A 25,897-nucleotide genomic window follows, 5' to 3' on the forward strand; every position below is an offset into this window, starting at 1 on the left:
CAAGTTTCAACAGTTTGAAAATAGATTCTAGTTGGTAAAACTAGAGTTATTACACTAGGCCTTGGAATGACTATACTAGGCCGTGGTATTTCAAATATGAGTACAGTAGGCCTTGGGGCTAGTAGTATAGTAATATGTGAAATACCACGGCCTAGTATAGTCATACCAAGGCCTACTGTAATAACTAGATTTTTAACAACTAGCATCTTGTTTCACAAAAAACAAAGTGGTGAAACTAGAAAGAAACTTATTTTTTAGACAAGTTTCAACAATTTGTTTTTCATGAAACCAGATTCTATTTGTTAAAACTAGAGTTATTACACTAGGCCTTGGAATGACTATACTAGGCCGTGGTATTTCAAATATGAGTATAGTAGGCCTTGGGGCTAGTAGTATAGTAATATGTGAAATACCACGGCCTAGTATAGTCATACCAAGGCCTACTGTAATAACTCGATTTTTAACAACTAGCATCTTGTTTCACAAAAAACAAACTGGTGAAACTAGAAAGAAACTTATTTTTTAGACAAGTTTCAACAGTTTGTTTTTCATGAAACCAGATTCTATTTGGTAAAACTAGAGTTATTACACTAGGCCTTGGAATGACTATACTAGGCCGTGGTATTTCAAATATGAGTATAGTAGGCCTTGGGGCTAGTAGTATAGTAATATGTGAAATACCACGGCCTAGTATAGTCATACCAAGGCCTACTGTAATAACTCGATTTTTAACAACTAGCATCTTGTTTCACAAAAAACAAACTGGTGAAACTAGAAAGAAACTTATTTTTTAGACAAGTTTCAACAGTTTGTTTTTCATGAAACCAGATTCTATTTGGTAAAACTAGAGTTATTACACTAGGCCTTGGAATGACTATACTAGGCCGTGGTATTTCAAATATGAGTATAGTAGGCCTTGGGGCTAGTAGTATAGTAATATGTGAAATACCACGGCCTAGTATAGTCATACCAAGGCCTACTGTAATAACTCGATTTTTAACAACTAGCATCTTGTTTCACAAAAAACAAACTGGTGAAACTAGAAAGAAACTTATTTTTTAGACAAGTTTCAACAGTTTGTTTTTCATGAAACCAGATTCTATTTGGTAAAACTAGAGTTATTACACTAGGCCTTGGAATGACTATACTAGTCCATGTTATTTCACATATGACTATACTAGCCCTTGGGTTGGTTTTTAACATGTATTTACCCATCAGTGTGTGTGAGCGGCGCAAACAACATTAATGAAACTTATTAATGGTGAACCACAAATGTAAATTTATTTTTTATCACAAAAAAAAAACTAAAAATTATTTTTTACGGCGTTTGGGGGCAGATGGTTTCAATTTGGGGGTGTGCAGGGAATATGCAACACTTGCAGTTGAAGACGGTGTTTGAGGGGAAGGGGCAACAAAACTTGTGGGGGAAGGTAGTCCAGTTAAGGGAATTAAACTTGGAACACTTGTAGGAGAGGAAATCTGTTCAGTTACATTAGTTGTAAAGGCATGTCGCCGTAGGCTTGTGTGCCTGGACCGACTTTGGCCCAATGCCCGCCTTGATTGATTTCGCCTTGAAGTAGGGGCAAATATGGAATGTAGGTCCCCCGTCTGCTGGTATGGCTGCTGCTGCTGAGGTGGCGGCTGCTGCTGCAGAGGTGGCGGCTGCTGCTGAGGTGGCGGCTGCTGCTGAGGTGGCGGCTGCTGCTGAGGTGGCTGCTGCTGCTGAGGTGGTTGCTGCTGCTGCTGAGGTGGCGGTTGCTGCTGAGGTGGCTGCTGCTGCTGAGGTGGCGGCTGATGCTGAGGTGGCTGCTGCTGCTGAGGTGGCTGCTGCTGCTGAGGTGGCTGCTGCTGCTCTTCGTTGTCAGTGCTCGTCCTTGCAGGAGGACTGGTGGCGGCAGTGATGGCCCAGGTTTGCAGAGTGGTGGTGGCAGGGCTACTACATGTTGTTGTAGCGGCAGGGCTGTTCCATGTTTGCCTAGTGGTGGCTGAGCTCCACGCATGCATGGGATTGGCGGTGGTGCTCCAGACAGGAGCAGCGCTTGCCATGGTGGTGTCGGTGAAGTGACCAGCTGCACTCAGACTTGTGGTGGTGTAACGGTGGGTGTCCTGGCTTTGAATAGAGGTGTCCGTGCAGTGGTATGCAGCACAAGTCGGTAGTGAGGTGAAGCGAGTCAATGGTGGCACAGGTGGAAAGGACACCACTGACTGCTGACCGTACCGATTATGCTGCATAGCCTGCAAGAAAGCATTGTTGCAGGCCTGCAGCACATTCAGCTGTTGATCAGGACTAAGGTGTTCCGCCATGCCCTTTTCAATCTTACTAAAAAAATGGTGTGCTGGTCTGTTGAGGTCGGCCTCCAGACGGTCAAGGCGCTGTTCTACAGAATTGAAGCGGTGTTCAAAGTGGTTAAAACCACGTTCCATGAGGGCAAAACCGCTTTCAACTCTGTCGGACAGTGACTTGAGGCTGGAATTAAATGTCTCGCTCAAATGCATAAACTCGGGCAAGACATTCCTGTCCAAGGCCCTCTGCCGCTGGCGGGTAGTGCCCGCATAACCAGTGGCAGAGACCTGGGACAGGGGAACACCTGATGGCCCAGCTTCCTGGTCACCAGCTGTGTGTGTGGTTGACCTGCAAGGTGCTTCCTGGCTGTCGGATGGCTGGGACGGGTCAGAGGACGTCCGAGGAAGGACCGCTCCAGGGCCAGGTTGCAGGGTGCTGCTCCAGGTGCTGTGGAAGAAAGGAAAATCATTACTACCATGCCTTTACAAGAAGCATCAGCTGTGGATTAGAAAAACACAGATTAATAAAAATAAAAACCCAAAATGTATAATACTTACGATCTTGTGGCAAGGACCGGTCTTAGGAACTGCAACGCATGATAGTGACGGTATCTAGTTCTGGTCCTTGACGCAGATCCACTGCGAACCTGGCCCTCAGCACGAACATCACTGTTGAAGCGGTCCTTGATCGAACGCCAACGTGTTCGGACTTTGTCCACTGTTGATAAAAAAAAACAGTGCCGTCAAGGACAAGAGTCACTGCGGCACAATGTAGCAATACAATACTCAAAGCAGTCACTGTAGACCCCGATGAAAATGTTGGGTTTCCTGCTAGAATACGCCTAGCACGAAACCCAACAGTGCCGTCAAGGACAACAGTCACTGCGGCACAATGTAGCAATACAATACTCAAAGCAGTCACTGTAGACACCGATGACACTGTTGGGTTTCCTGCTAGAATACGCCTAGCACGAAACCCAACAGTGCCGTCAAGGACAACAGTCACTGCGGCACAATGTAGCAATACAATACTCAAAGCAGTCACTGTAGACCCCGATGAAAATGTTGGGTTTCCTGCTAGAATACGCCTAGCACGAAACCCAACAGTGCCGTCAAGGACAACAGTCACTGCGGCACAATGTAGCAATACAATACTCAAAGCAGTCACTGTAGACCCCGATGAAACTGTTGGGTTTCCTGCTAGAATACGCCTAGCACGAAACCCAACAGTGCCGTCAAGGACAACAGTCACTGCGGCACAATGTAGCAATACAATACTCAAAGCAGTCACTGTAGACACCGATGACACTGTTGGGTTTCCTGCTAGAATACGCCTAGCACGAAACCCAACAGTGCCGTCAAGGACAACAGTCACTGCGGCACAATGTAGCAATACAATACTCAAAGCAGTCACTGTAGACCCCGATGAAAATGTTGGGTTTCCTGCTAGAATACGCCTAGCACGAAACCCAACAGTGCCGTCAAGGACAACAGTCACTGCGGCACAATGTAGCAATACAATACTCAAAGCAGTCACTGTAGACACCGATGACACTGTTGGGTTTCCTGCTAGAATACGCCTAGCACGAAACCCAACAGTGCCGTCAAGGACAACAGTCACTGCGGCACAATGTAGCAATACAATACTCAAAGCAGTCACTGTAGACCCCGATGACACTGTTGGGTTTCCTGCTAGAATACGCCTAGCACGAAACCCAACAGTGCCGTCAAGGACAACAGTCACTGCGGCACAATACAGAGCAGGGAAATACTCACTAAACGCCTTTTTGGAGGATGCTGTGGCGCTGTCCCAGCCATCCATCAACGCTGCGGCCACCTCATTCCATAGCCGCCGGGTCACCACATTGTCCTTGTACAGCCGGTCACGGCTGTCCCACAACGGCGAACGCTCCTGGACCAGGCTGATGAGCTGCTCATTATCCAGGTAGACGTCTTCATCCCGTTGTGGAACCTAGACAAAACACATTCATTAGAATAATCAAATTTAAATTGAATAAAAAGTTACAAAAAAAGAAACAAAAAAATGAGTAAAAATAGAAGATAAAAAATAAAGAACATTACAAATCATTTGATACTTACATTCCGTATCACCACCGGGACTTGGCTTCGCTGCTCCTGCTCTTCGCCCTCACTAGTGCCGTCCGCAGATGATGATGACGATGTCTTAAGAAAGTTGAAAAAAACGTAAGAGATTTGGAGAAGCAGCAGATATACTTACCAGATGCACGAAAATAATCACCTCACGGTCTGCTTGCGCCAATTCCTGCCGCGATGGGGAATACTCGGATTCTGAAGACATACTGCATGTAAAAATAATAAAAATCATTAGTACATACATAATTTAAAAGGACAGGCATATAATGTAATATACTCACATTCTTCGCTGATATAATGGGTTCTTGGTTGACTGTCTGCTCTTCAATCTCTCAGTGTAGTAGTGGCAGAGTTTTGGCAGGCACCTCCTTTATATAGACTTTTTTTTTTTGACTTTAGAAGATTCTAACTAGGATAAAAAGTGGACACCACCCAAAAACGCAGCGCTAAAAAAATCGCATACCTGCGCATGCCAGTGCGCACGTATGCGCATCCATAGGCTATAATGGCCATTTTTAGCGCAAAACGTGCGCATACGTGCACATGCGCTTTTTTCCAGGGCCAAAAAATGCAACATGCAGCGTCTGGAAAATACCAACGCACACCCCAAAAAAACGCAGCGCATGAAAATCGCATACATGCGCTTACAAGCGCGCATGTATGCGCACCCATGTTAAATATAGGGGAAAAATCGCATGCGCACGTATGCGTTTTTTTCCAGCGCTAAAAAACGCAAATGTGAAACCAGCCTTAGCGCTTAGAGCCAAGTGCAGGATAAATGTGAGCTGAGCCTTACTGCAATCTTTGGGAGGCAGCATGAAAAAAATCAACAGCAGGTGAAGAATTGGTTTTATTTATTTTTTACACCGTTCCTCTCGTGGTATAAGTTATAAGACCATTTTTTTCTTTGGATCGGTGCAATTACAGCGATACCAGATTTGCATTGGATTTTTATGTTTGGCTGCTGTTACACACTAAGACGCTTTTTTTATAGTTTTTGCATCCCCATATTTAGGCAGCTTTAATTTTTCCATATTTCGGCGTTGATGTTTTTATTGGTACCATTTTCGTGCACATGAAATTTTTTAATCGCTTTCTATTCCGAATTTTGGAACGTAGAATGAACAAAAAAAACCAGCAATTCAGCAAATGTTTTTTTTTTTTTTTTTATACCGTTTCATGCGTGGTAAAATTGATAAAGCAGCTTTATTCTTCGGGCTAGTATCACTACAGCGAGACACCATTTATATCTTTTATTCCATGTTTTGGAGCTTTTACACGATAAAAACTATTTTACAGAAAAAAATAATTATTTTTGCATCGCTGTATTCCGAGAGCTATAACTTTTTTATTCTTCCACTGACAAAGCTTTATGGCAGCTTATTTTTTGCAGGACAAGATGGCATTTTCACCGGTACCATTTTTATTTACATTAGTCTTTTTGATCGCATGTTATTGCACTTTTTTGTTCTGCGATATGATAATAAAGCATTTTTTGCCTCATTTTTTATTTTTTTACGGTGTTCACCGACGGGGTAAACTAGTGGAACAGTTTTATAAAGCGGGCAGTTTTGAACCCGCAATACCAAATATACGTACTTCTTTGTTTATATTTTTTTTTCATACATAAATGTATTTATTGGATTAATACTTCTTTTTTGTTGTTTTTTGTTTTTGTCTTTGTTTTTTTAGTTTTTTTTTAAACTTTTCTACATTGTTCCACTACGGAACATCATCAATGATGGGAGCAGACAGGTAGCTCACTCCCTGTGCGATGCTCCTTGATGTCGCTGTCACTATTGACAGCAGCATCAGAGGGGTTAAACGTCCGCGATCGATGCCAGCACCGATTGTGGGCATTACTGCAGGGTGTCAGCTCTCACATGCAGCTGCGGCGCCGATCAGCCAGTGCGATCCAAAAAGCCGGTAAGCGCTATAGATTGCCGAATAAGAGGGAACCCGAACAAATTCGCTCACCCCTAGTTGGCAGTACTGGTCTCACTACTCAGTTGGGTTGATTGCTGCATCTGTAGTCAGGTTAGCAGCAGGTAGTGCTCTCCTTTAGCTTATCACTCTCGCGCTGCAGCCTCTCACTCAACTTGGACCTAGAATATGATTAGTTATGCACATTTTTGTCATGTCACTGCATTCTTACTGTTTTGCTCCTAAAAATCTAAATTTAAATTTGTATTCTTTTGTTAGTATTTTGTAAATCCTTTGGCTTTCAACACTGCCTGAATCTTTTTGGGCATGTTTTGGCCTAGCTGTGTGGCATGGCGCACTGTCATGCTGGAATAACCAGTCCTCATTGTTGGTGAACATTGCCTGAGCAGAAGGAATCAACTGTTTTTCCAGGATAACCTTGTATGTGACTTGATTCATACATCCTTCACAAAGAATAACCTGCCCAATTCCAGCCTTGCTGAAGCATCCCCAGATCATCACTGATTCTCCACCAAATTTCACAGTAGGTTTCAAGACACTGTGACTTGTACGCCTCTCCAGGTCTCCGTCTAACCATTACAGTACCAGGTGTTGGGCAAAGCTTAAAATTAGACTCATCAGAGATTACCAATATTTGTATTGTCCCCTTTATACTTATACATGGTTATTAGATCGCCCCTCAGTCGTCTTTTTTCTAGACTAAATAATCCTAATTTTGCTAATCTCTCTGGGTATTGTAGTTCCCCCATCCCCTTTATTAATTTTGTTGCGCTTCTTTGTGTAACATCCCTGCCGGCATCACTGCATGGCTTCCCATCTCCCATCTTACTCACCACTTCGGGCCATGGTGTGAGTTCTGTCCTAGTCTGCTCCATGCTGTGGGCCTCATGTCCTTGCTTGCTGCATACTTCCTGGCTGTATTCTTAAGGCGGCGCCGCCGGCACTTCCTGAGTTTTATAGAGACAGAGTGCACACCCCTAATTTGGTCCCAGCCTATTGCCAGAAGGTATCGGGTACTTAAGGCATCTCCACTCCTAGGGAGATACCTGAGCAACAAACTCTTTCAGTCTTTACTTTGCTGCTGAGTTGCCAGGTCCTATCCTGTTTTTGCCTCTCTAGGGGCTGCATACCCAGACCTGTTTCTGTGCTCTGTGTCTTGTGTTCCTCCTTCCTGGGGGTTGCATGCCCATGCCCGAATCCTTTGTCCTGTACTTGTTCTACTGTCTGTCCTTGTCTGTACTAAGTCTGTTTCTTGTACCTGTTCTTGTCTGTTTCCTTCCCTACTCAGCTGTGTGTAGCCTTGTGTCTATTACTTCTGCTCTGCACTCTGCACCCTGTGGCTCTCCTCTCCTCTTTGCTACGCACCCTGCGGCTCTGCTCTTCGCTCCGCACCCTGCGGCTCTGCTCTACTTTTGCTACGCACCCTGCGGCTCTGCTCTTCACTCCGCACCCTGCGGCACTGCTCTGCTCTCCACAACCTGCAGCTCTGCTCCGCTCCCGTTTCGCACCTTGCGGTTCTGCTCTGTTCCCGTTCCACACCTTGCGGTCCTGCTCTGCTACTGTCTCGTGTCCTATGGTTCCGGTCCCTCCAGTCTGAACTGGTTCCTGTCTCTTATCCTACCTATGCTTGCCTGCCAGAATGCCAGCCGTGCCCGCTTGCCAGAGTGCCAGTCGTGCCCATCTGTACTTGCCTGCACTTGTCATTAGTGTTCCATCCCCCAGTGGGATCAGCAGCTAGAGCCAGACACTGCCCTGGAATGGTACCTTGCAGCTACCTGCAGCACAAGCCTGACCTCACCAGTAGAGGCTCTAGTGAACACCAACGTAGCTGCTTAGTCACGTCCATCCAGGGTAGTCTGGTCTGTGGCACAGTGGGGCCATAATCTGCGCTCATGCCATCCAGTCAGGGCGCGAGCGTTACACTTTGTACCTGCTCTAGTTCCATTATATCTTTCCTGAGCACTGGTGCCCAAAACTGTACACAGTACTCGATGTGCGGTCTAACCAGGGATTTGTACAGAGTCAGTATAATGCTCTCATCATCTGTATCCAGACCTCTTTTAATGCACCCCATGATCCTGTTTGCTTTGGCAGCCGCTGCCTGGCACGGTCTCCTCCAGGTAAGTTTATCATTAACTAGGATCCCCAAGTCCTTCTCCAGGTCAGATTTACCTAGTGGTTTCCTGCTCAGTGTGTAATGGTGATATTGATTCCTTCTTCCCATGTGTATAACCTTACATTTATCATTGTTAAACCTCATCTGCCACCTTTTGGCCCAAGTTTCCAACTTATCCAGATCCATCTGTAGCAGAATACTATATTCTCTTAGCATGACGCTCACTGTATCTCTCTGCTAGTAAAGCCAGAATTGAGCCCTTCTTTTCCTCACTCAAGACTTTTTAAAAAACTCCTTTGACATGGTTAAAAGTTATTTTTAATTCCTATTACTTTTGGGATATTACTAGCACTTGTTTTGCCATCCAGCTTGTCCTATTGCAAGAGGATTGTGAACCCCACAGCAGGGTTTTTTATACTTTCCTTCGTTAAATAAGATTTGGTTCAGGTGATCACCTAATCAGAAGCACATTAAGTAGATTGAGGTGTGCTTTGGTTGGAATTCAACTGACCCTGGAATGGAATGGCTGTCAGACATGTAGAGAAGCTGATTTTTATAAAACTGTGCAGTGATCTCTTAATTGTTGCCAAAGCTGTAGCACCAGAACCATCATCAGTACATGAATACACCACCGAAACTATCATCAGTACATAAGTACAGCACCAAAACCACCATAGATGAATATTGAACCATTACCAGTACAGGAATTCAGCACCAGAACAAAATGAATACAGCAACAAGCTTAGTACAGCAATTCATTGCAATGGGAGGTCAGCCCCTGCATGAACCTTCAACTCTCAGTATGTACTTAACAATGGTAAGTAGATGCGGAGATGCTTGAGGTGTCATTATCAACCATCATGAGACAGCAGATCATACAGGAACTGCAGTACTGATAAGACGTGGTTGGTATCACAAATAGACATTTATACCCAAGTACCTTATACAATGGAGAAAAAAGTAAAAGTCCTCCTGGAGAAATAAATTTCTATCTCCAAAAAGCTTGTCGGCAGAGGGAAGCATGAAGTGCTCTAAAATTTCCTGGTTGACAGCTGCCCTGACTTTGGTCTTGATAAAATGCAGTGGTCCCACACCAGCAGATGACATGGCTCCCGAAATCATCATTCATTGTAGATACTTCACACTAGACCATGGAACTCAAGGTACTATAGTCTGGAGGAAGAGTGGAAAGACAGAGCTGCTTGAGGTCTAGTGTGAAGTTTCCACAATAAGTGATGGTTTAGGGATCCATGTCATCTGCTGGTATAGGTAAACTGTGTTGTATCAAGACCAAAGTGAGTGCAGCCATTTACCAGGAAATTTTAGAGCACTTCATGCTTCCCTCTGCAGACAACCTTTTTGGAGATGGAAGTTTCATTCTCTAGCAGGACTTGGCACCTGTCCTCCCCTCTTGTTAATTCTAATAAATAAGTTGTAGCCTTCAAGTTTTGTATTCCAAATATGTTTATCATCCCACCAAGTTTCAGTTCCTGTGTTAGCAGCTCCAAATCTCCTTGTTGGTTTCCCATTCTCTGTGCATTTGTATAGACAAACTGTAGTTTGTAATCAATTTCTCTTGCTCCTCTATTTTCATTCAGAATTTGTTGCTTTTGTTCTTTATTTCCACTTCTAATGACTTTTCCACTTTTAATGGCCCTTAAACTATCCCTTTTATAGTATAATGCAGCCACACTGTCCAGTCCTATAAAATATTGCCTCCATATTGTGTGCCTTATGAACTATAACAACCACACCATCCTCCCTTATGAACTATGATGCCACACAATCCTCTCTTAAGAATAATTTCCACATTGTCTTCCCTTATGAACTATAACCACCATAGCTATAAATGACACACCATCATCCATTATTAACTGTGGTCTATATGCTGCCCCATCTCCATTGCTTCCACTCATCTTGTCCCTATATCAACATTAACCCCATCTTCAGAGTGTCTCCCACCCAACGCTGACCCATCCACATGATATACCCTCACACTATACCTCTATATAATGTCCAATCATTCCCCCATAGTAAAAGTTCCTTAACCCCTTCACGCCGCAGCCCATTTTCGTTTTTGTGTTGGTTTTTCGCTCCCCTTCTTCCCAGAGCCATAATTTTTTTATTTTTCTGTCAATATGACCATGTGAGGGCTTGCTTTGTGTGGGACAAGTTGTACTTTTGAATGACACCATTGATTTTACCATATTGTGTACTGAAAAACAGGAAAAAAAAATCCAAGTGCGGTGAAATTGCAAAAAAAGTGCAATTCCACAACTTTTTTTTGGATTTTTTTTTTACCATATTCACCAAATGCTAAAACTGTCGCACTCTGCGGGATAATGATGAATGTTTATTGACACTGAATTACATGTCACGTCGGAGATGTGAAGGAGAGTGTGTCAAATGGCTGACTACGGCCGTTTCACGCTACTCGAGTGCTTCCGTGGAAGCACTCGAGTAGCGTGAAACGGCCGTAGTCAGCCATTTGACACACTCTCCTTCACATCTCCGACGTGACATGTAATTCAGTGTCAATAAATATTCATCATTATCCCGCAGAGTGCGACCTTTTTCTCTTGGAAACTACATTCGTCTTGCTACGAGGTCAAGCACCCGGGAGTCCTGGATGTGAGCTCTCCGCCTGCTGCCAGCCACGGACCTTAGCACGGTAACAGCGGTGCCGTCCGCTTTCTTGCATTGACTTCAAATGCTAAAACTGACCTGCCATTATGATTCTCCAGGTCATTACGAGTTCATAGACACCAAACATGTCTAGGGTATTTTTTATTTCGGGGTTCTCCTGCCTGCACCACTGAGGTAATATGCATTCATTACACTGTTTACCTATGGCACTTTAGCCTCTTAACTTTTTTGTCTACTCTAATGTCTCAGCATGCATCCCGGGGGTAATTGTCCCTTTTCATTGCACTAGCAAGCATTATTGACTTTATTTACTTACTGTTTACATATCCTTGCACTCTGCACCTTTTTTACGCCTTGATATTTTAACGCTTAGGCTAAGTGCACACGTACCGGAACTCTCGCGGAAATTACCGCGAGAATTCCGGAATTCCAGTCCGCAGGAAAATCGCATTTTAAATTCCCGCGATTTTCCCACGGAAAAACTAGCATTTTGCAAGCGTAATTAGCTTGCAAAATGCTAGCGTTCTCCAAGCGATCTGTAGCATCGCTTGGAGAACTGATTGACAGGTTGGTCACACTCGTCAAACAGTGTTTGACGAGTGTGACCAACTTTTTTACTACTGAGGCCGCCTATGCAGCATCAGTAGTAAAAGATAGAATGTAAAAAAAAATAAAAAATACTGTTATTCTTACCTTCCGACGTCCCGCGCAGGCGTTCCCAGTAATCCTTTGCGAAAATGCCCGTGATGACGTCCGTTCTCGCGGGATCGCGACGTCTCGCGGTTATTCGCGATGACGTCGCGCGAATGACCGCGAGACTTCGCGATCCCGCGAGATCGGACGCCATCGCGGGCATTTTCGCAAAGGATTACTGGGAACGGGAGCGTGGAGAGAGGCGGGAAGGCTGCGCGGGACGTCGGAGGGTGAGAATAACAATATTTTTTATTTTATAATTCTATTTTTTACAGGAATATGGTACCCAAAGCCCGGAGGACAGTCTCCTCTCCTCCGGACCGTGGGTACCATCCGCAAATGTTCTGCTTACTTTTCGCATGGTGTGCACAGCCACATGCGGGAAATAAGCGGAACAATGCATTCCTATGGGTGCGGGATCGCCGCGATTCCGCAAAATAATGAGCATGCTGCGTTTTTTTACCGCAAAGCGATTCCGCCGCGGTAAAAACCGCAGCATTAGCACAGCATTGCGGAATCCCATAGGAATGCATGGGATGCTTATTTTTCGCGTTTTCGCGGCAAAATCGCACGGTTAAAACTGCCGCGGAAACGTGAAAAAAACGCCACGTGTGAACTCAGCCTTAATGAATACTGTTGAATACTGTCATGGTATCTCTATTTAAATCACAGGATTTTTGATATACATGTGGAAATAAACCTCTGCTTTTTGCACAGTATTTTTTGGGGCATATTTTATCTGTATATGTAAATATCAATTCACATCAATTGGGATGTTTATTTTCTTCAGTCATTTATGCTATTTACCGTCATTGTGCAGTGGTACTTTTTCTTGTTGCAGTGTCCTCATGTTTTATGTACTAATTGATTTTCATATTTAATGAAATTTTTTTTTTTAAATAATACCATAATAAAAATTTGAGATTTTTTTAAGACTTGGCTTCCATTTACCCTTTTTCGGATATTTTTTATTTAAGTTGTGAAAAAAATCCAAAGTTTATTTAACAAAAAGCACCATTTTCCAAGACCCGTAGCGCCTCCATTTTTCCTGATCCTGGGGTGAGTCAGGGCTTATTGTTTGCTTGCCGAGCTGATGTTTTTATTTATTACCATTTTGGTGCAGATATGATCTTTTGATTGCCCATTATTGCATCTTAGTGCAATATTGTGGCAAACAAAAAATGTAATTCTGGCATTTTGACTTTTTTTACTCGCTACGCAATTTAGCGATCAGGTTAGTCCTTTTTTTTATTGATAGATTGGGCGATTCTGAACACGGCGATACCAAATATGTGTATGTTTGATGTTTTTTGTTTCATTTTCAATAGACCAGAAGTTGGTTGATTTGAACTTTTTAAAATATTTTTAAATACATTTTTTTTTTACTTTTGGCATGCTTTAATAGTCTACATGGGAGACTAGAAGCTGACACAACCCGATCGGCTCTGCTACATAGAGGCGATGATCACATTGGGTGGCGCTAATAGCAATCCGGCAGTGACAACCATAGAGGTCTCTAGGAGACCTCTGGTTGTCATGCCAACCCACTGGTGACCTGCGATCACGTGATGGCGGTCACCGGTAGGCGGATTTCCCGCCCGATGGCCTGAAGCGCCTGTTAAATTCCGCTGTCAGAGTTTGATAGCGACATTTAACGGGTTAATAGCCATGGGTGGATCGCGATTCCATCTGCGGCTGTTCCAGGCACATGTCAGCTGTTCAAAACAGCTGACATGTACCAGGAAAAATGTGGGCTCACCGCCGGAGCCCACATCAAAGGGAGAGAAGCGACATGCGCGGTAGTAGTATGGCGCATGTTGCAAAGGGGTTAAATCTTCAGCTACACTATGGAAAGTTTCCCTCACACCCCGTCTGCACATGTGTATCACTGCAGTGATGTCAACAGCATGATCACGCTGTACAACAAGGCATGGAGCTGACTAGTGCTCCTCTGCTCCTGCATTCATATCTCAATTCTATTTGCATCTAAACACAAATACAAATGAAAGTCGGGGAGCAGGCAAACCAGTGAGCTGTTTTAGTGACTCACTGACATTGTTCACCTGTGTGCCTTTGCTCTTATTGTCACTATACTAAATACAGTTTCATTTTCTGTTTCAAATTGCACTGACACCCTCTCCCACAGTAGGGTATTAAGTAGCTTCCTAGGTGGTCACCAATCTCTGATTACCCTTTGTCCCCGCCCTGACACAAACATTATATCCACTGCCACTACAACAACCACTACATGAAATCCCATGATGAGGTAAGTGCCATATATAAATTTCTTATCCACCAAACTCTTAAGGGCCTTTCACACATAGTGAGATCGCTAGCGATATCGCTAAAGCGCCACTGATTTTGTGACGCAACAGCGATATTGCTAGTGATCTCGCTTTGTGTGACAGGTACCTGCAACCGGCCCCCTCCCTCTGAATATCGCTGATCACGCTCGAATGTGCTGGGCGATTTTTCCCTCATTGGCGTCCCGCTGGTGCCAACTATAAAAGACCAGAATGACAAGGCAGGAAGCAGTTTGGAGCCAATAAGTGAGACCGGCAGAATGTGTGCTCTGATAGATGCCACGGCCAAGTCACTAGCACGGGCCCTGGGTGTCATGCTCCAATGAAGGGGTCCCAAAGGATGATGGTTAAGTCCCGCGAGCCAGACTACAACTATCAAGACATGAGGTCTAGCTCTGCACTGATGAAGATCTGTGACCCAGACTATGTCTGTCAATACTTAAGGCCCAGCCCTCATCTGTTCTGGCCTGACAGAAGACTGTCACCGGTCAAGCACCGAAGAACAAGTGTGGACTCCAATCTGGAAGTGGACGTACAATGTGGTGATCGGGAGGCATTAGTGAGCCGGGCTGTTACTTTCAACACAGACATATGGTACAGGGTTCGATCCAAGGCGGTTCAGCAGAAGGGATGCGGGACGGCCAGTGTAAGGAAGGCCCAGAAAGCTTTAACTGACTTTGCTAGAAAGACTTGCGGCCTAGCGGAAAAAAAGGTGACCCCCCGTTAAAGTCTGTAACTGCAGTGGAACTACGGTAATGAGATAATTTTCCATGTGCACGCCGCACCCATTAGGAATCCACTAGATAGGGAAGAGGAAATCTGCTACACGAATTATAGTGTTTTATAATCAGCTTTGAATATTGTATTCTGACATATTCTGTTCTCACACTATTCCCTTCCTATTCAAAATTACTCCTCCTTATATCTGTGGTAAGAAAAATAAACTGTTAAGTTGGGTGCATTGTCTTTGTGTGTTGCATCTCAGTAATCTGCTTACATACCCAAGAGGTTCTTTGGGCTGTCACATTATTAACTGGGTTTTCCCACAAAGAAAGTACACTTTGATCCATAGATCTTTGAATAACAAGTTCCACAATTGGATGTGTAGTTAAAAAAAATCTTCCTCTGCTGAGATAATCTTATATATGTGCCCCTGCTATGTACTGTGTAATGGCTGTGTCTCAGCGAACCACATCTCTTGAGCAGAGAAGGAAGCAAAGGAGTATACAGACAGGACAGCATGGGATCTCAACTGATTCTTTTTGTGAAGCAAAACATTAGGTTATGTGCACACGTTGCAGATTCTGCTGCGGATTCACAGCGGAACTGCATGTGATGTACAGTAACATTTTAACCTATGTAAAAAAAAAACCCGCTGTGCACGTGCTGTGGATTTTTCCGCGCAGATTTGCTGTAGATTCAAAATTGCAGGATGTCACTTCTTTTGTGCAGATCCGCTGTGTTTTGACACCTGCTCCATTATAGGAATCCGCAGGTGTCAAAACACAGGGAAAATCCGCACAAAAACTGCACAAAATCCACAGTAAAACAGCACAAAATCCGCAGGTAAAACGCAGGTCATTTTACCTGCGGATTTAGGAAAATCTGCATGGAAAATTCCACAGCAGAATCTGCAACGTGTGCACATAGCCTTACACTGTCTGTTTTAAAACAATGTATTAGAACAAAGAAAGAATCAGCTGCAATCCCCTGCTGTAATATTTACATGTTCTCTTTTGCATCCTACCCTGGCCAAGAGCTATTGCAAGATCAGACCATGTTCCTCCATTGTTACACACAGCCTATACACAGTACATAGCAATGACACATTTAAAAGATTATCTCAGCACAGGAACAATTTTTAATTAAACACATCCAATAGTGGAACTTATTATTATTAAAAGTAAAATCTCCTTCCACTAGGACAATCCCTTATTGACCTAAATGTTTGGCCCCGATAAAATAATAAAACCTATACTCACCTCCCGTGCCAGCGCTGGTCCCGCGGTGTCAGCAATCGCTCTTCCCGATGCTCTTGTGCGGTGTTGTGACATGTAATGCCAGCACCTAATCAGCCTAGCGTACTATGCATGGTGCTTTGACACCCCACTGACAGGGATTGGTGCATCTTCTCCTTTCCTACAGTCACCTGGACTATATTCTATTTCATCCTACTGTTCTGCCCTGGGTAATGTCCGCAGAAATAGGTTGGACTATGCGCATCTTGTACCTTAAAAGTCCATTTCTTTAATAAGGGCCCATGGTCATAGAGAATGAATTAATCCCTCCTGCCTGATACAATTTGTACAACTGATCTATCACAGAACATTTACTACTTCCTCATAGACCAGTCATGGTCCCCTTATACAATGAAAAGCCTTAGAATGTATACTACGAGGTACTCTTATAATACATTGCACTTGCATTAAAAAAACAAAAAGTACATAACCTGAAAATGAAAGTAACAGGATTGATAGACTTTTAATGATAAATAAATTGAAACAGAATTTCAAAACATCTCAATTCATCCAGTATTGAGTATGAACGCCACACACAAAAATGCAGGCACTAAAATGCCTTTGCATGCTATCAGTGAAGATGTGAATGGTTGTCTGAGAAATATTCTGCTATGCAGAGTGTTCTTAGGCATGCAAATCAAAGACTTGCTGCCGGTAGTTCTCTTTCAAATTGCCGACAAGAAATGCTTAATAAGAGACAAATCCAGAGACACTATAGATGTTGGTAGCACGTTTAGGCCATGCAGTGTCATGTAGTGACAAGGGACTGTGGGCATCGATCCCTTGAACTAGGGATACCCTAGGAGAACGCTGTCCCCCAGATGGTGGAGGATGCCTGGGTCTTGTACTTTGCTATTCTCCTATCTTACCCCTATTCAGGCAGGTGAGAGGCCAAAGTGTATAGGCATACACTAACCAGGCAGGAAGACAAACGTAAACAGACAGGGATAAAAGAAAACTACAATCATACAAATATACTCACAAAAGAGTGGGAAATGGTAGGAAAAGGAAGAAACCAAATGTTAGAGGATAAGGATAAACATGCAAACCAACTCCACACAGCAATCTCCTGAAAAACTCTCCATTTGCCTACTCCAAACCAGGTAGGGATAACTATCACTGGCAAGGTCAGAAGCAAAGAAGAGGGTTCTAATACCTGCTGGAAGTAACAAACTCAGAACAGCTGATAAAACCCAAGATGGAGAACTCCAGGAGTCCAACTAAGCAGTTTAACTCTTGCAGCACCAGAGCAAAGAAAGCCAGATCTGCTAATAGGACGGTGAAGCCGTTCTAACTACCGCAAGTGTATCTCTCACCAGATGCTGCAATCATCTGACTTACTCTGTCGCGGTACTGCCATGATATGCAGGCTGCTCACAGTAGCATGAGCAACATAGATCATGGCATGGACTTGTTGAAAAATAACTCCTGGGACACTTTGGAGAAATGGCCATATTGCTAATTCCAACACTAAAATCAAGCTGTCAGTGTACCTGGTATGAAGACATTGTACATTATGCCACCCCACACCAAAATCGCAGTGTTTACACACCATCAGAATTGGGTTTTGCCTGTCATTGGGCTTCATTTTTTTAAGGAACTTGGCAAAGAGGTTGTTCCAAACATCTTGGAGAACTAATTTTGGATATTCTATGGATATAGACTTGAACAAATCCTTCTTTCTTTTCTTTTTTTTTTCTCTGCAAGGTTTTTGGTTTATTTATGTGTTCTGTCTATTACTTTATATTCTGTAATAACATACAGTCATATGTTAAAGTTTGGGCACCCCTATTAATGTTAACCTTTTTTCTTTATAACAATTTTGGTTTTTGCAACAGCTATTTCAGTTTCATATATCTAATAACTGATGGACTCAGTTATATTTCTGGATTCAAATGAGGTTTATTGTACTAACAGAAAATGTGCAATCTGCATTTAAACAAAATTTGACCGGTGCAAAAGTATGGGCACCTCAACATAAAAGTGACATTAATATTTCGTAGATCCTCCTTTTGCAAAAATAATAGCCTCTAGTCGCTTCCTGTAGCTTTTAATGAGTTCCTGGATCCTGGATGAAGGTATTTGTGACCATTCCTGTTTACAAAACAATTCCAGTTCAGTTAAGTTTGATGGTCGCCGAGCATGGACAGCCCGCTTCAAATCATCCCACAGATGTTCCATGATATTCAGGTCTGGGGACTGGTGTGGCCATTCCAGAACATTGTAATTGTTCCTCTGCATGAATGCCTGAGTAGATGTGGAGCGGTGTTTTGGATCATTGTCTTGCTGAAATATCCATCCCCTGCGTAACTTCAACTTCGTCACTGATTCTTGCACATTATTGTCAAGAATCTGCTGATACTGAGTTGAATCCATGCGACCCTCAACTTTAACAAGATTCCGGGTGCCGGCATTGGCCACACAGCCCCAAAGCATGATGGAACCTCCACCAAATTTTACTGTGGGTAGAAAGTGTTTTTCTTGGAATGCTGTGTTTTTTAGCCTCCATGCATAACGCCTTTTTGTATGACCAAACAACTCAATCTTTGTTTCATCAGTCCACAGGACCTTCTTCCAAAATGTAACTGGCTTGTCCAAATGTGCTTTTGCATACCTCAGGCGACTCTGTTTGTGGCGTGCTTGCAGAAACGGCTTCTTTCGCATCACTCTCCCATACAGCTTCTCCTTGTGCAAAGTGCGCTGTATTGTTGACCGATGCACAGTGACACCATCTGCAGCAAGATGATGCTGCAGGTCTTTGGAGGTGGTCTGTGGATTGTCCTTGACTGTTCTCACCATTCTTCTTCTCTGCCTTTCTGATATTTTTCTTGGCCTGCCACTTCTGGGCTTAACAAGAACTGTACCTGTTTTCTTCCATTTCCTTACTATGTTCCTCACAGTGGAAACTGACAGGTTAAATCTCTGAGACAACTTTTTGTATCCTTCCCCTGAAAAGCTATGTTGAATAATCTTTGTTTTCAGATCATTTGAGAGTTGTTTTGAGGAGCCCATGATGCCACTCTTCATAGGAGAATCAAATAGGAGAACTACTTGCAAGTGGCCACCTTAAATACCTTTTCTCATGATTTGATACACCTGGCTATGAAGTTCAAAGCTCAATGAGGTTACAAAACCAATTTAGTGCTTCAGGAAGTCAGTAAAAAGTAGTTAGGAGTGTTCAAATCAAGAAAATGATAAGGGTGCCCATACTTTTGCACCGGTCAAATTTTGTTTAAATGTAGATTGCACATTTTCTGTTAGTACAATAAAACTCATTTGAATCCAGAAATATAACGGAGTCCATCAGTTATTAGATATATGAAACTGAAATAGCTGTTGCAAAAACCAAAATTGTTATAAAGAAAAAAGGTTAACATTAATAGGGGTGCCCAAACTTTAACATATGACTGTATGGATGCCAACATTGCTAGGAACCTCACTTTATAATCCAGAATTGTTCTGGATGAGCATCTCCTTCTCGGTACAGTTTATGGCCACCTTTGTATAACATGGATAGCTATTCATCTACATGAAGCCCAGTTAACTGAGAATCTGTCCCAATATAAAAGAAAGTGTCTGAGACTCATTTTACAGTGTCACAAGTGTATTGTGCATTGGTTTGAGATGCAGAGCATAAAGCAAATAAAAAAGATCTGCTTGGCAAAGAATTTATGATTGCAGTGCAGTGCTCTGCTAATATGTATCACATTTGAAACATAAAAGCGATTATAGCACATAGAGTAGCATATAGATCAAAGACCAATGGGAGAGAGACAGTAAAAGAAAGAATATTTTTCTTTGAAAAGAAAGAAAAAAAACAGAGTGCAGTGATAGAGAGCCAGGCAAGAATGAGATAAAGAACATCCATCGTCATATATAGAAAACTTGGTAAGCTGAAAAAGCTAATGGACAACTTGGTAGGTGAAGAGAGAGGATCATTATTGGGCATTCTATTGTAACCCTTGGTAATGGAAGATAATATATAGGATTGGAGGAACTGAGAACTAGAATGAAAATGGATGATACATTTACAAATCCAGATACTGAAATTTGAGCTTATGGACTGCCATTCTGGTCTTAATGGTGCCCTTCTGTTGATCTTACGGTCCTTCATCAACCTGCATTGCTGGACTTGTGTTTGAAACAATTGGCATGCACATATAAATAGTTTGGAATGTAAAATCAAGAGGACAGATTCCCTTTAAGTGGCAATTGCCTTCTAATGAATTAGGCGCATCTTATTCCTGTATGACCATCATGAAGACTGGTGTACGAATTGCTAGTCTTGATGGATTGGACCCTTGTACTATAATGTTTATGGAGGGCCTTTTGAAGTTGGGGAATAGTCTGCCTCAAGAACTGGTGACTTCTGAAAGAAAAATAGCATCATTGAATGTTAGGCTAGTTTCACACTAGCGTTTTTTCGCGTTTCGCTTCGTGCGCAATAGAATCGCATGCAAAAAACGCGTCATGCGTTTTGTATGCATTTGCTTTTTTTATGCGCATGCGTTTTAACAAGTTTCTAGCCATGTTAACTCTCAAAACGCATGTGATTTTAAAAAAAGTGTAATGTGATTTTTTTGCGCATTCCGTGCGCATGCGTTTTTTTGAGACAGGTCGGACGGACCAAAAATGCAACAGGTTGCGTCTGGCGCGCCTAGGCTCACACTACAAAAAACGCATGCGCACGAAAAAGCATACGAACACATGCATACGCTAGGCCATGCGCCCCCATGTTAAAGATAGGGGCGCAGGATGCATGCGCAAGGACGCGCACGATGCACTGCGCTAAAAAACGCTAGTGTGAAACCAGCCTTAGAGTTGGAAGGAACCTCAAGGGTCATTGTGTCCATCCCCATGCTCAATTCAGGATTCACATCAAAGTAATGCTTATGTACAGTATAGTACATTAATTCTTTCTTGTCATCATGTATGTTTTTTTCTTTCTCTGGGTCAATAGGGTTTAAATAAATATGGAACATATGATGTACCAAGGAGATGATAAAAATACACCTCTTAGGCTAGTTTCACACTTGCTTTTTTTTGCAGCGCGTTTTTCCCGCAAAAAAACGCATTGAAAAAACGCATACATAAGCATACAACTGCTGCGTTTTTTTCAAGCATTTTTATGAGCATGCATGAAAAAAACGCAGCGTTTTTATGCGTTTGTATGCGTTTTTAGCGTGTTTTTACCGCGTTTGCGTTTTTTTCCAACATTTTTAGGTGGCCCCTCACACTACCCAAACCCTGACTTTACTAACCCTAACCCTGACCCTAACCCTAACCCTGACCCTAACCCTAACCCTGACCCTAACCCTTAACCAAATCATACTTAACCCTAACCCAAACCCTAAACCCTAACTAACCCTAACCCTAACCCTAACCCTGACCCTAACCCTAACCCTGACCCTAACCCTGACCCTAACCCTAACCCTAACCCTAACCCTGACCCTAACCCTAACCCTAACCCTGACCCTAACCCTTAACAAAACCATACTTAACCCTAACCCTGACCCTAACCCTAACCCTAACCCTAACCCTAATCCTGACCCTAACCCTGACCCTAACCCTAACCCTGACCCTAACCCTTAACCAAACCATACTTAACCCTAATCCTGACCCTAACCCTGACCCTAATCCTTAACAAAACCATACTTAACCCTAACCCTGACCCTAACCCTAACCCTGACCCTAACCCTAACCCTGACCCTAACCCTTAACCAAACCATACTTAACCCTAATCCTGACCCTAACCCTGACCCTAATCCTTAACAAAACCCTACTTAACCCTAACCCTAACCCTAACCCTAACCCTGACCCTAACCCTGACCCTAACCCTTAACCAAACCATACTTAACCCTAATCCTGACCCTAACCCTGACCCTAATCCTTAACAAAACCATACTTAACCCTAACCCTGACCCTAACCCTAACCCTGACCCTAACCCTAACCCTAACCCTGACCCTAACCCTTAACAAAACCATACTTAACCCTAATCCTGACCCTAACCCTTAACCAAACCATACTAAACCCTAACCCTGACCCAAAACCCAACCCTAACCCTAACCCTGACCCTAACCCTAACCCCCTTAACTAACCCTAACTCTAACTCAAACCCCTAAATTCCATGGTTAAAAAAAAAAAACGCATATGCAAAAAAACGCTTACATGAGCATGCCAGTGCGCACATATGCGCATCCATAGGCTATAATGGCCATTTTTAGCGCAAAACGTGCGCATATGTGCGCATGCGCTTTTTTGCAGGGCCAAAAAATGCAACATGATGCGTCTGGAAAATCCAATCGCACACCCCAAAAAAACGCAGCGCATGAAAATCGCATACATGCGCTTACAAGCGCGCAGGTATGCGCACCCATGTTAAATATAGGGGAAAAAACGCATGCGCAGGTTAGCGTTTTTTTCCAGCGCTAAAAAACGCAAATGTGAAACCAGCCTTAGCATGACATGTATTTGTAGGCTAGGAGGAAAGTGGGCAGGTAAAGAAATGTAAAGTGTTTGTCTCCTATGCATGTATTTCTACCATGCACAATATAGAAGTGTTAGGGTACGTGCACCCGCTGCGGATTCTGCTGCGGATTTTTCAGCGTGGATTTTGCAAAATCCGCAGGTAAGTCTGCAGGTCAAAAGACCTGCGGTTTATCTGTGGATTAGCCTACGGTTTTCCCCTGCAGTTTGACACCTGTACAATGGAGTAGGTGTAAAACCGCTGCGGATTCTGTACAAAGAAGTGACATGCTGTGGTATTGAAACCGCAGCAAATCCACACGGAAAAATCCGTACTGTGTGCACTGCGGTTTTTGATTTCCATAGAATATAAGGGTATGTGCACACGTTGCGGATTCGTCTGCGGATCCGCAGCGGATTTGGCCCTGCGGATCCGCAGCAGTTTTCCAAGGGATGTACAGTACCATGTTATCCTATGGAAAACAAAAACCGCTGTGCACATGCTGCAGAAAAATCTGCGTGGAAATGCAGCGGTTTATTTTCTGCAGTATGTCAATTCGTTGTGCGGATTCTGCTGCGTTTTTACACCTATTTCATTATAGGAATCCGCAGGTGTAAAAACGCAGGCGAAATCCGCACTAAATCCGCTAGAAATCCGCAGTAAATTTGCAGTAAATCTGCAGGTAAAACGCAGGCATTTTGACCTGCGGATTCTGCAGATTCCGTGCGGAAACATCCACAGATGAATCTGCAACATGTGCACATACCCTAGAGGTACTGTACACCGCAGCAAAAACTGCTGCGGATCTGCAGGGCCAAAACCGCTTAAGAAAAAAAAGAGTCCTAAGGAATACGCTGTCCTAGAGATGAGCGACTTTGCCTTTTTTCGGGTCGAGTCGGGTTTCATGAAACCCGACTTTCTCAAAAGTCGTGTCGAACGAAATCGGCCGATTATCGTGAAAAGTCGAAGGCCGACTGAAACACGAAACCCAATGCAAGTCAATGGGGAAGAAAAGTTGGCAGTGAGAGGAGGACAGGAAACACACCTACAGTGCCCATTTTAATGCCAAAAACATCAATTCTTATTACTTAAGCTTGTCAACCTTAATTTACTTTATAATAATAGTTAAGCAATGAAAACTGGGGGTTATTTGGCTAAAATTGTGTGGGGGGGTAGTGCTGGCTCCAGATTTTCGTGGGCCCAGGGCAAGAGTGTCACTGGGCTCCTTTAACACATGACACAGTTCATGATCCTTTGATACGGCAGAGAAATAGCGGTACAGTACAATGAAAAATACTTCACTTCTTACATCACATGACTGATATCCATTTTAAATTCTCCAATAGCTCCAGAAACAGACAGTATATTCCTCCATACAGTATTATGGCAACCGCATAGTGCGCCATACAGAGTTATGAGGCCCATATATTTCTCCATACAGAATCATTGGTCCCATATAATGTTCCATACAGTATATGATGAGCTCCACATAATGCTACAGTATATGTTGTACACCATGGATGAAGCTCCAGTGTCTTATGGGCCCAAATAATGCTCCATATATAATGGGCCCTGTTTCTAATGCTCCAGTGTATAATGGGCCCTGTAAATGCTGCTCCAGTGACTGATGTCCACCTTTGGAATGCTCCAGTGTATGGTGGGCCCCAGATATCATTCTCCAGAGTATCGTGCTCCCTAAAAATTGCTCCCAACCTTTAAAACAATTAAATAAGTCTCCTCGCTAGGGAATCCCTGTACTCTGGACGCCTCGTCGTCCCCATCTTCCATCTCTCTGCACTTGGACTGTTTAGGCAGAAGGCGTAGACGTGATGTCATCGCGCTCTTTGACCAGAATGTCACTGTCAGGAAAAGTGTTTGGTTTCCGGGGGCAGTATGGTTGCAAAGCTGAACCTTAAAGGAATGTCCAGAAGGGCACCACCACGAGTGGAGCTTAATTGGACTCAACACGGGCAACCTCAACCATACCATCCACAAAAAATCTGCACAGATTGCAAGCTTAATTCTGTTAACGAACGAGACTCAGGCATGCCCCCGCGGTCCGCGTCCAGCTTACTAGAGGGACACGCGAGGCTCTGGCACGCGAGATCGGCCAATAACAGGTCTGTCATGCCCTTACATGTCCGGGGGCTGCACGCGTGCTACGATGAAAGGACCAGCGTGTATCGCTTTCAGGTGCGGATAACACGCTGAACCCCGTTAGTGATGGGGATCTGGGATTACAATTCTTCCCTGCGAACATGCATTTCCCAGTAAGTGCAGGTCAACCGTAATTCCGGAATTAGGCCTAAACGGCATTCCAGAAAGAATGTGAAAAAATTAAGTGTCCAAACCACAGGTGCTGTAGCTTGCTTAACAGCTGGGCTCCTCTGCTGAGTAGCACACAGTTCTTACATAAACAGGCGGCATGGCATAGCTTGGTTCACGGGTGGCCAACTCTGCTGAGTAGCATACACAGTTACTAGGCCCAAAGTATTAAGTGGTGTAAATGCAGTCAAAAACTGGTTCTTTCACAAACAGGCGGCATAGCTCGGTTCACGGGTGGGCTCCTCTTCTGAGTAGCTGACACAGTTACTAGGCCCAAAAGGATTTTTAGGACAATATGCGGTAAAAAATTATTAGAAACACACGGTGTAGCTCCTTTACAGGTGTACTACACCGCTGGCTATCAGACACCGCTACTATGCCCTAAAACTGTCTATTATCATTGAAAACCATTATTAACCCCTTCCTGACATCCGACGTACTATCCCGTCCACGGTACCCTGGCCCGTATGACCGTGGACGGGATAGTACGTCTACCGCGATCAGCGGCGCCCACGTGGTGAGCGCCGCTGATCGCGGCCGGGTGTCAGCTGATTATCACAGCTGACACCCGGCACTATGTGTCAGGGGCGGTCACGGACCGCCCCCGACACGTTAACCCCTTGCACACCGCGATCAAACATGATCGCGGTGTACCGGGAGTTAAAGGGAAGCATCGGCAGGGAGGGGGCTCCCTCCGTGCTTCCCTGAGCCCCCCACGGCAGCGCAATGTGCAGCGCTGCTGCGGGGGGCTCCTATCCTCCAAGCCCCCGAATCCAAGATGGCGACGGGGGCCTTCGGGGACCTGAGGAAGCTGGCTTCCTCAGTGCCTGCAAAGCGCAGGCAAGAGGAAGTCTGCTTCAATGCCTGTGACAGATTGCTGATCTGTCACAGTGATCTGTGATGTGACAGATCAGCGATCTGTCACAGGACAGTGATGTCCCACCTGGGACTATGTAATAAAGTAAAAAAAAAATAAAAAAAAAATGT

General features: G+C 43.9%; 1 protein-coding gene across 1 annotated transcript; it reads right to left on the minus strand.

Moving 5' to 3' along the window:
• Window positions 1-1,021: 1,021 nt before the first annotated feature.
• Window positions 1,022-3,078, minus strand: LOC141047592 (uncharacterized). The gene is made up of 2 exons (XM_073542738.1): window positions 2,842-3,078; window positions 1,022-2,731 (listed from the first exon to the last, which is right to left on the minus strand). Exon 2 carries the CDS (start codon window positions 2,494-2,496, stop codon window positions 1,312-1,314), a length of 1,185 nt encoding a protein of 394 aa, XP_073398839.1. The 5' UTR covers window positions 2,497-2,731; window positions 2,842-3,078; the 3' UTR covers window positions 1,022-1,311.
• Window positions 3,079-25,897: the final 22,819 nt, after the last annotated feature.

Source organism: Dendrobates tinctorius, unplaced genomic scaffold, assembly GCF_039654945.1.
Source record: "Dendrobates tinctorius isolate UK_male_01 unplaced genomic scaffold, ASM3965494v1 ptg000128l, whole genome shotgun sequence".
In the NCBI taxonomy this organism is placed as follows: Eukaryota; Metazoa; Chordata; class Amphibia; order Anura; family Dendrobatidae; genus Dendrobates; species Dendrobates tinctorius.